The 11,090-nt window shown below is 36.1% G+C and overlaps 1 protein-coding gene across 3 annotated transcripts in view; it reads left to right on the top strand.

Moving 5' to 3' along the window:
• The first annotated feature begins 2,901 nt into the window (after positions 1-2,901).
• DNAJC24 (DnaJ heat shock protein family (Hsp40) member C24) overlaps positions 2,902-11,090 on the top strand; it is a 70,343-nt gene continuing 62,154 nt past the window's right edge. Inside the window, exons 1-2 of one of the 3 annotated variants that reach the window (XM_022583711.3) lie at positions 2,902-2,974; positions 3,770-3,913. In XM_022583711.3, coding sequence (XP_022439419.1) covers positions 3,803-3,913 — 111 coding nt within the window. In that variant the 5' untranslated portion in view covers positions 2,902-2,974; positions 3,770-3,802. Of the gene's footprint in view, positions 2,975-3,003; positions 3,294-3,769; positions 3,914-11,090 lie in introns of those variants that run through there. The other 2 variants (XM_022583713.3, XM_022583712.3) reach the window with 2 other exon arrangements.

Genomic DNA, 11,090 nt, shown 5'->3' with positions numbered 1-11,090 from the left:
CCATACGACCCAGCAATCCCACTACTGGGCATATACCCTGAGAAGACCATATTTCAAAAAGAGACATGTACCACAATGTTCACTGCAGCACTATTTACAATAGCCAAGACATGGAAGCAACCTAAGTGTCCATCGACAGATGAATGGATAAAGAAGATGTGGCACATATATACAATGGAATATTACTCAGCCATAAAAAGAAACAAAATTGAGTTATTTGTAGTCAGAAAGAGAAAAACAAATACCGTATGGTAACACATATATATGGAATCTAAAAAAAAAAAATGGTTCTGATGAACCTAGGGGCAGGACAGGAATAAAGATGCAGACATAGAGAATGGACTTGAGGAAACGAGGAGGGGGAAGGGTAAGCTGGGACAAAGTCAGAGAGTAGCATTGACATATATACACTACCCAACGTAAAATAGATAGCTAGTGGGAAGCAGCCACATAGAACAGGGGGATCAGCTCAGTGGTTTGTGACCACCTAGAGGGGTGGGATAGGGAGGGTGGGAGGGAGAGGCAAGAGGGAGGGGATATGGGGATATATGTATACATATGGCTGATTCACTTTGTTATACAGCAGAAACTAACAACATTGTAAAGCAATTATACTCCAATGATGATGTCATAAAAAAAATCATGTGTGGTTTGCATTTGTATCTTACACTGTATTTCCATTGGACAGTAGTGCTCTAAAAAAATGAAGGAAGACTAATGAGCAACGATTTATGTAAAAAGTGTTTAAAGTATTTAAAGAAGTTTATTTTGGTATAAATAAACAGACAAGTTTATTCTGGTATAAATTCAGATGGTAGGACAACTGATCTGTTTTTTCAATAAGCCAGTGGCAGACAAATAAAAAACAATGTAGTAGTGAAGAATTGGGGCTGCTATAGCTTAAAAGATATTTAAGAGACAGAACAACCAATTGCAATGTGTAGATTTTGGATCATGACGCAAGCAAATAAAAAGACATTTCTGAGACAACCAGGGAAATATAAATAAGCACTAGATTTGCATAACATCAGTGAATTGATAATTTTGGTGGAATAATGACTATGGAGATGAAAGAAAAAGTTGCAAACTAAAGTATGCTTTAGGGATGCAAACTAAAGTATGTTGATATGAAATGAAAGAACATTTGGAATTTGGTGGGGACAAAAAATGTGTATCTCTTTCTATATTCAAATAAATATATATATGTAAATTGAAAAAATTGAGGTACTGTGATTAGAGTTTTCAGAAGTTTGTTCAAAAAAAGGAATAAAAGAGAGAACACAATACACTAATGGATTCATAAATCAAAATAAAGTGCTCTTTCTATAAAAACTGAAGGGCCTGAGCATAACTATCTATACAAAGAAGGACTATGCAGTGGAAAAGGGAAGTTTGAGGGCTATAAAAATTCAAGTGGGGGCTTCCCTGGTGGCGCAGTGGTTGGGGGTCCGCCTGCCGATGTGGGGGACGCGGGTTCGTGCCCCGGTCCGGGAGGGTCCCGCATGCCGCGGGGCGGCTGGGCCCGAGGGCCATGGCCGCTGGGCCCGCGCGTCTGGAGCCTGTGCTCCGCGGCGGGAGAGGCCGCAGTTGTGTGAGGCTCGTGTGGCAAAAAAAAAAAAAAAGAGAAAAAAAAAATTCAAGTGGGTGCCATTCTGATAGTGCTGTATAGGAAGGTTTTCAGAAGAACACTTAAATCTGTCGTTTTAGGTATCCTTAGGGCCACACAGAAGGTATGTTAGAACCAGGACTGAAAACCAGATCCTCTTAGTATAATGCTCGTTGTGTCTGCCCTTAAACATGACAAAATCCTATGAAGAACCTAAACTATACTTTTCTCTTTAGATTTTTAAGCTTTCCTGTATCATCCAGTTATTCTTTATTGTTCATACCATCATTAAATAATTGACCATATCAAAGTATCTTCTTCAATGTGCTTAGGGTTTGTCTTGACGGCTTCTCAAACGGAGGTTTGGTAGAAGAAAGATAAAAAAGGAAGAAGGAAAGCAAATCTAAGCAGTAACAACAACAAAACTACCTTAACATCTCCAAGTGAGATTTATATCATGCTGCGGAGAACTAAGATGAATTTTCACCTCCAGGTACAGTGCAAGAAAGAATAGTCAATATAAGGTAAGCAGCACAGAGGTTTGAGAATACAAGGGAACAACAGAACAAATGAAAGGGAGAGGGAAGAAGGAAAAAGCTAACAAAAAAACTAAGTGCCCATTTGGGTGCCCAGCAACAGTCTCAAAGCGAGCGTTTTATTCTGTTTTTTCTGTGAGCTTGAAAGATAGCATGGCTACCCTGGCAACAGGACGACTTGCTAAGAGTGTGAAAGGATTTTGAAAAGTTTTCATTTTTCATGTTGGTTGCTAAAATCTAAAAGAAATAACTAAGTTGAACATCTCTTCCAGAAAAAAATATTAAAACTGAAAAACTTTACTCAGCATACGTTTTAGTTCTCTTAATTTTGGAATGAGAACATTCCAAAGGAAGTCTTGGGAGACGGGAGGAATCAGTTCTCCTCATCCTTTTCATCCCGCCAATCCCAACAGTACCCCCACTTCACCCCCCATCCCCCGCCATAGTACGACGTTCGGCGTTGGGTAGAGTAAGCGGAGAAAGCTTTGGGGAAGGCGGAGGAAGCCCGGGGGATGGGGGTGCTCGCTGAGGGAGAAAAGAGAAGCGACATTCGGGGAGCCAGGATAAGAGCGAGTTAGAACGAGGCGAAGGACGCCTTTTTCCAAAGCTCGGGCACTTACGGTTGGTAAACTCCGTGGAAGCGGCGACTGGGTTACCATAGCGACCGCGTCCAGGGGGGCGGAACGGCTCTTCCGATCGGTGCCTCAGCCACTGCGGCTCGGCTAGAAACGTGATCGCGTCAGGGCAATGACTTCCGGCGGAAGTAGAAACGGATTCCGAGGTTTGGAAGACGGCCGGAGAGGAGTGAGCGCCTGTGGCTCTACTAAGTTTGGTAAGTTTGATACCTAGTGAAGCCAGGAGAGAGTACAGGCCTGTGGCTGGGCTACAGAGCCGACTGTGAATGCAGAGGATTTCCGAGTCCCAATTTTGAGGAAGCCGCGGATGTCTCGTTGAGTTCATGGCTGTGGGAAGAGGTTTCCTGGTTCTGGGGCTCCTAGAGGGGTCTTTTCGGTTGCTGGAGGGCTGCCGTATCCTCCAGTGAACAGGTTCAGGAGCTCTTTGCGAGGTCTGAGCGCCTCTCCGATAACCGAGGGACTGTTGCTCTCTACCTGCCGGTGCTGACTGCCAGTTTCGCATGTTATTCTTTTAAGGTAATCTGGAAGAAAAGAAATGAACTGGAGACATTAAGAGGGAATGCTCCCAAATTCATTTTAATTCTTCGTTTTGCTTTTTAAGAATATTTATTCTTTTTGTAAACATTTGTTAAACTCTAGTGTGTTTAGTGAGTACTTACTGTGTGTCGCTTTTACCAAGAGACTAGCAGAAATAACCTTTCTTAGAGGGTCATCCACCGCTCGGGTTCATCATCGATTTCTATTTTTTTTTTATGCTGTTGTATACTTATTAATTTAAGATGTAAGCGTATATCATGAAACTATCAGGTTTTTCACACTTGTCGGTATACTCATATATGAAATTCTTGGGGCGTCTTGAATGAAAATATATACTTCAGGTTTGCATTATAATCGTGACTTAATTAAATATTACAGAACTTAGGGAAGCTGTACCTAGTTAATTCTTAGATACACTCAAACCGTAATGAATTGTCATTAATATTTCTATTCAGTTGATCTGAGAAGGCCCACTTCTTGTTCGAGGGATGATGGCATTTGAGCAGATACCAAAAAAGGATTGGTACAGCATTCTGGAGGCAGACCCATCTGCAAGTGTGTCAGACCTGAAGCAAAAGTATCAAAAACTCATATTAATGGTAAGTCTTTTCTTTCATTTTCTAAATCATAGGGGGAAAATCAGGTTTTTTATGTGACCGGAAATTTAGGTGTCCATAAAATGATTATGTAATATCAAAGCAGGAATCAAAGTATTAATTTGGTTAACTGAAAGTTTCAGTAATATTGTAAAAGAAAAAAGTTGATTTGAGGTGAGATAGCATGGTGGTTTGGACTAGATCTGAGTCATGCTGATTAAGTTAAAATCCTGATTCTACCCCTAACTAACCTTGAGAACTTGGACAAGTTACTTTCCCCTGTATGTTCCTCAGGGAGGATTAAATGAAATAATCCGTGTAAAATTCCTTGAAGTGTGTCATGTTATAAGCGACATTAGCATCCAGTAGACACTAGCTGCATGTGGCTATTATGCACTTGAAACTTGGCTAGTCCAAAATGAGGTGTGCTGTAAGTATAAAACACACATTGGATTTTGAAGACTTAGTACAGAAAAGGAATATAAAATAGTCTAAAAATATTATGTTGATTAAACGTTGAAGTGATAATATTTTGGATATATTGTCCATTTGCATATTTTATACATAATTTATGTGCATATATTTGCATATACAGTAAATGTATTATCAAAATTGACTTCATCTGCTTTTTAAACATTGCATATATGGCTTGCATTTATAGTTTGCAGTATATTTTTATTGAATAATACTGACTTAGGCCAGTTAAACACTGTTTTTCACCTGATTCCATTCTTTTGTGAAATGAGTTGTGGTATTTATAAATAGATAGTATCTTTCTAAACTACCATATTAATTTTTTCAGCCTATATTGTGTGGTTTATTAAGGCAGTATCATTAACTATAATGGTCTCCAGTTAACTCAGTTTACAAAAAGAGTAGAGGACCATTACTTATATAACATTAGTTGTTTCTCTAGTTTTTATCAAATAGATCTATGAGATTTTTGCCATAACTTAGTGTTTATTGTGAGAGACAGTAGATGTTTCACTGTCAAGAATGTATTATTTATCCCTGCTTTAGGTAATAAGTTGAGCTAAATGATGTTAAGGTTTCTTTTGTCTCAGGATTTTTAAGATTTCTGTCAGTAAAATCAAGTAGACTTTTTTGAAAAATTTCCTAATACTGTATCATCCTTGTGCCTCAGTTAACTGAGAGATGAGGCTGGAGAAGTAGACTGGGTTTAGATCATGCAGGGCCTTGTAGGCCGTTTGGCGTTTAATTTGACAAGAAGCCATTTGCACTTAATGTGGTAATGTCTGTCAAATGTCAAACAAAGTGAGTGAACCATTTTGCATACCCTCTAGTAATATATCAGAGAGTTCCAGTTGCTCTACATCTTCCCCAATATTTGATGCTATTAGTCTCTTTCAATTAATCTATTAGAGGTTTTTCAGTTTTGCCACCATTGACATTTTGGGCAGGATAACTGTTACGTGGGGCTGTCCAGTGCATTATAGGATGTTTAGCAGCATTCTAGATGCCAGTAACAACTACAAATGTCTCCTGGCTCTAAAAATTGCAAACCTCCGTATCTCATTGAGAACCACTGCACAATCCTCCTGTGTTTATAGTGAAATCTCATTGTGGTTTTATTTTGTATTTCTCTGATGGCTAATGATGTTAAGCTCTTCTTTAATGTGATTTTAGCCATCTGTATAATTTTCTTTGGTGAAGGCTCGTTTTTAAAAATTAAATATATTCTTGAACTCGTGTATGTATTGTATGTATTTTCTCCTAGCCTACGGCTTGCCAGCTCATTTTCTTAGTGGTGCTTTTTGATGAGAAGATTTTTGTTTTGGTGAAATATAATTTATCAAATTTTTGTTTTATGATTTGTGCTTTCTGTGTCTTCTCTAAGAAGGTTATGAAAATATTCTCCTGTGTTTTCTTCTAGAAGATACATAGTTTGCTTTTACTTTTAGACCTCTGATTTTTATGTATCGTGTGATATAGGAAGTCATGTTTTTGTTTTTCTCTTAAGTATGGATATCCAGTTGTTCCTCATTTATTGAAAAGATTTTCCTCTCTCCATTGGATTGTTTTGGCAAGATGGGTCTATTTTTGGACCCTATTCTGTTGAATATATTTGTTTATCCTTTTACTAATACATTTTTCTTGATTACTGTAGGTTTATAGTCAGTTTTAAAGTCACATAAAGTTAAATTCTCTAATCTTATTTTTCTCTTCAAATTTATTTTGGTTATTTTAGATTGCTTACATGTACATAGACATTTAGAATCAGCTTATACATTTCTATTAAAAAATACTGCTTGAATTTTAATTGTGACTGTATTGAATATATACCCATTTTAGCAGAATGGACATTTAATAATATTTAACAATACTGAGTCTTCTAATCCATGAATATGTTAGATCTCTCCATAACTTGAGTTATCTTTAATTTCTCAGAAATATTTTAGAACTTTCAGTGTAGTATTACACATCTTTCTTTAGATTTATTTCTAGTTTTTAGAAATGTTTTTGGTAGTTTATTTTTATATAATGATCTTGTATCCCACAGTCTTGGTAATTTGCTTGTCAGTTGTCCTGTAGCTGTTTTTGTAGATTCCTTAGAATTTTATACCAACACAATTATGCCATTTGCAAATGAAGAGAGCTTTAATTCTTTGTAATCTGTATGCCTTTTATTTATTTTTCTTGCTTTAAAGCACTAGTTATGTGCTTCTATTACAGTGTTCAACTGAAGTGTGAGAAGAAATATCCTTGCCTTGCTCCTGATTTTAGGGGGGAAACCTTCAATATTTTACTATTAAATAGAGTGTTAGCTGTGTTTTTTAAGATGCCCTTTATCAGGTTGGGGAAATTTTTCCTATTCCTAGCCGCTGAGAGTATTTATCATGAATGGGTATTGAACTTTTATTAGATTTCTTTTTTACATTTATTGAAGTTTGCATGTATTAGTTTTCCTTATTTAACTCATTAATATACTGAATTATATTGATTTTTCTTATGTTAAACTTATTTTGCATACCTAGGATAAACAAATCTTACTTGTTCATGAAGTATTGTGTTTTTTATGTATTGCAGGATTCCAGTTGCTGTTCTTTTCTGTCTAGGTTCATGGTGTATACTGGTATAATTTTCTTTTCTTGTATGTCTGTGTCTAAATTTAGTATTATGGTTATGCTGCCTCCATAAAAGAATTGGGAAATGATTCCATTTTCTGTCTTTTCTGAAAAAGTTTGTGTAAGATTGCCATTGTTTCTTATTTAAATGTTTAATAGAATTTACTAGAGAAGTCATCTGGGCCTGAAGTTTTCTTTGTAGGAAATTTTGCAATTATGAATTTAATTATTTTTGGAGGCTATAGGGCTATTCAGATTTTCTATTTTCTGTTTTGTCAACATAGGTGAATTGTGTTTTTCAAGAACTTGTCCATTTCATTTAAGAAGTCTTATTGTCATAATGTTCATACTATCTTCTTATTCTCCTTTTATTGCTTAAGTTATGTAGTTATGTTTTCCCTTTGATTCTTTATATTGGTACTTTGTGTTTTCTATTTCTTTTTTCCTGATGAGGCTTGCTAGAGGTTTATCTATTTCTTTAATCTTTGCCAAGAACAACTTTTACTTTGTTGATATTTTTATATTTGTCATTTCTCTTCACTTGGTCTCTGCTTTTAATTTTATGATATCCTTTCTTCTACTTACTTGCTTTTATTTGCCTAGTTTATAAATGTAGAAACACGCATCATTCATTGTACACCTGTCTTCTTTTCTTACATACTTACATAGTCACTTAAAGTTATAAATTTCTCTCTAAGCCAGGAGCACTGCTTTAGCTACATCCCACAAATTTTGATATGTGTATTTTTGTTATTCAGTTCAAACTATTTTAAAATTTCTCCTGTAATAATTTTCTTTGACCTGTAGGTTACTAGGAAGTACATTGTTTAATTTCTAAATATTGGAAAATATTCAGAACTTTCTTTATTGATTTCTAATTTAATTCTGTTGTGATTAGAAAATATATTTGGTATGATTTCATTCCTCTATATTAATTAAAACTTTTTTATGGCCTAGCATCTGGTCTATCTTAGTGAATGTTCCCATGCACTTGAAAAATATGTATTCTGCTGTTATTGAGTATACTGTTCTATAAATGTCTATTAGGTCAAGTTGATAGCATTCAAATATTTTATATCCTTATTGATTTCTTTTTTTGTCGATTTGTTTTATCAGTTTCTGAGAGAAGGACATAACGTCTTTGTGATTGTGGATTTGTCAGTTTTTCTCTTTAATTTTGTTAATTTTTGTTTTCTTTATTTGGGATCCTTTTTATTACGTACAGCTATATATTTAAGATTGTCTTCATGAATTTGAACCTTTGATCCTTATAAAATTCCCCTCTGTATTTCTGATAGTACTCTTCCTGAGGTCTACTTTGATATTTCTTAGCCACACACTTTTCTTATCCTTAGTGTTTATATGATTTATCTTTTTCTATCCTTTCACTTTCAGTGTGTCTCTTTTATGTTTAATGTGTGTTTTCTTGTATATAGTGAGTAATTGGGATCTTAAAATATTTCAATCTGTCCATCTCTGCCTTTTTATTCGCAGTGTTTAGTCCCTTTACATTTTCCCCCCTGCTTTACTGAGATCTAATCGACACATAACATTGGGTAAGTTTATGGTGTACAACATGATGATTTGATATACATATATATTGGGAAATGGTTAACACAATAAGTTAGTTAACCTATCTGTCACTACACATAGTTATCTTTGCGTGTGTGTGTGGTGAGAATTTTTAAGATCTCTTAGCTATTTTTAAGTATACTATACAGTATTGTTAACTATGGTCACTATGCTGTACATTAGATCCCTAGAACTTATTCCTCTTGTAACTGGGAGTTTTTTGTATTCTTCGAACAACACCTCATTACCCCCACTCCCTAGTTAATTTCTATTTAATGTAATTATTGGCGGTATTTGGGTTTAAATTTGTAATCTTTTTTTTGGATTTGTCCTGTTTGCTCTTTGTTCCTCTGTTTTGCCTTTCTTAGCATCTTTTGGGTGAATTGTGTTTTTTGATATTTTATTTCCTCTGTTGAATATTTAGTTATGCTTTGATTAATATATATGTTTTTTAGTGATTATTCTAGAGTTTATAATATGTATCTTTAAGTTATCAAATTTACCTTCAACAAATACTATTACTTCACAGTGTAAGAACCTCACAACAGTACGCTTCCATTTACCACCTTCCTTCCCTTTTCTTCTTGTTTTCATATATTTTATCTCCATATATGCTATGAACTCCATAGTATAATGTTATTATTTTATTTGAAATATTCCTACTCAGTTGTTTCTGATGAGAAGTCAGCTGTAATTCATATCCTCTTTTTAATGTGTCTTTCTCTTTGGTTGCTTTCAAAATTTTTTCTTTATCTTTTGATTTTGGTGGTTTCTCTGGCATGTGCCTAAAATGTGATTACTTTGCATTTATCCTATCTAGGGTTAACTGAGCTTGGATTTTTGGTTGATATCTTTCATTCTTTGGTTTTGGAATGTTTTCAGCCATTACGTCTTCACATTTTTTTTTTCTGCTCCAGTCTTCCTTTCTTCTTCATTTGGGATTCTAATTATATATATTAGATTGTACTACAGCTATTGGATACTCTGTTCTTTTTTCCCCTAGTCTTTTTTTTTTCTGTTTTTATTTCAGTTTGCATAATTTCTATGAACCTGTCTTCAGGTTCATTGGTTTTATTTTTCCTTCTACTGTGTCCACCTGCTGATAAACGCATTAAAGAAATTCTTACTCTTTATTATATAATTTTTGTATCTAGTATTTCTCCTGTCTCTTTTTATATAGTTTTCATGTCTCTTTCATCTTTTCCTTTCTAGTGTTGTGTACCACTTCCACTAGATACTCTAATACAGTTTTTTGTTTTTTTTTTTAAGTCCCTGTCTGGTAATTCTAACGTCTGGGTCATCTCTGGGTCTGCTTCTGAAACCTCACAACTCAGATGGCAATTGAACCCAGCAAAAAGTTAGATTGGGACTTGAACCCACGGGCTGGGACTCAAAACACAGCCAAAACTCAGAATGGAACTTGAACCCATGGGCTAGGACTTGAACCCACTGTCTTTTAATTGAAATTGCACACCTGGTCTCAGGACTTAATGAAGCTCAGGTTCTTTATGTCTCAGTACAGAAGGAATTCAGTGAGAGGCAAAGTGATAGGTAAGAGGTAGATATATTGAGAGAGATACACACTCCATAGCATGTGGGCCATCTCAGAAGGCAAGAGGCCCTGGGAGATACACATACCATAGACAGAATGTGGTCTGTCTCAAAAGATGAGAGTGACCCCGAAATATGGGGTGGCTGGTGTTTATGGGCTCGGTAATTTCATAGGCTAATAAGTGGGAGGATTATTCCAGCTATTTTGGGGAAGGGCCGGGATTTCCAGGAATTGGGCCACTGCCTACTTTTTGGCCTTTTATGGTTAGCCTTGGAACTGTCATGGCACTGGTGGGTGTGTCATTTAGCTTGCTAATGTATCCCAGTAAGCGTATAATGAGGCTCAAGGTCTACTGGAAGTTGAATCTTCTCCATCTTAGGCCTAATTGGTTCTAACCAGTTTTTGTTGTATCCTTAACAGCTGTGTCGTTCTTTTAAAGGTTGTGCCCTGCCCCCTTCCCTCCTGTTTCAGTTCTGTATCCTTTCTTGATGATGGACCAAATTCTCTTGCTTCTTTGCATGTCTCATAATTTTTTTATTGAATATCACAATTGTTTGTAAATGAAAAGTAGAGACTGAAGTAAATAATACCTACATTCTCAGGGATGGGCATGCCCCTTCTTTGTAAGGCAACTTGTGTGGCAGTCTAAGTCAGTCTGGTCTGTAATTGAGCTGAGTTTTTTTGCTTGCTGTTGCTTTCGTGATTCATTTCACCATAGGCTTCAAATGGTTTGAGCAGGATCAGAACTGCCCCTGTAGCAGAACTTGAGATCTGAGTCCCATCAGGATTTGTCTCGGCTCTCCTGCCCTGTCCTTGGACTGCAGCAGGTCCCCTGCATGTTAGGAGTGGTCTGTCTCAGTTTTCCTGTTCTTCCCTTAGCTGTGGATGACTCTGCCTGGTACTTAGTGTGAAGTCTGGATTCCTTAGAGGGTTTCTCTCACTGCTCCAGTCCTGCCTTCTGACTTGAGTA

This window comes from Delphinapterus leucas, chromosome 7, assembly GCF_059928025.1.
Source record: "Delphinapterus leucas isolate spDelLeu-1000000601 "Yukka" chromosome 7, BTC_Dleu_Yukka2, whole genome shotgun sequence".
Taxonomy (NCBI): Eukaryota; Metazoa; Chordata; class Mammalia; order Artiodactyla; family Monodontidae; genus Delphinapterus; species Delphinapterus leucas.
This window is presented reverse-complemented; position numbering and strand designations above follow the sequence as displayed.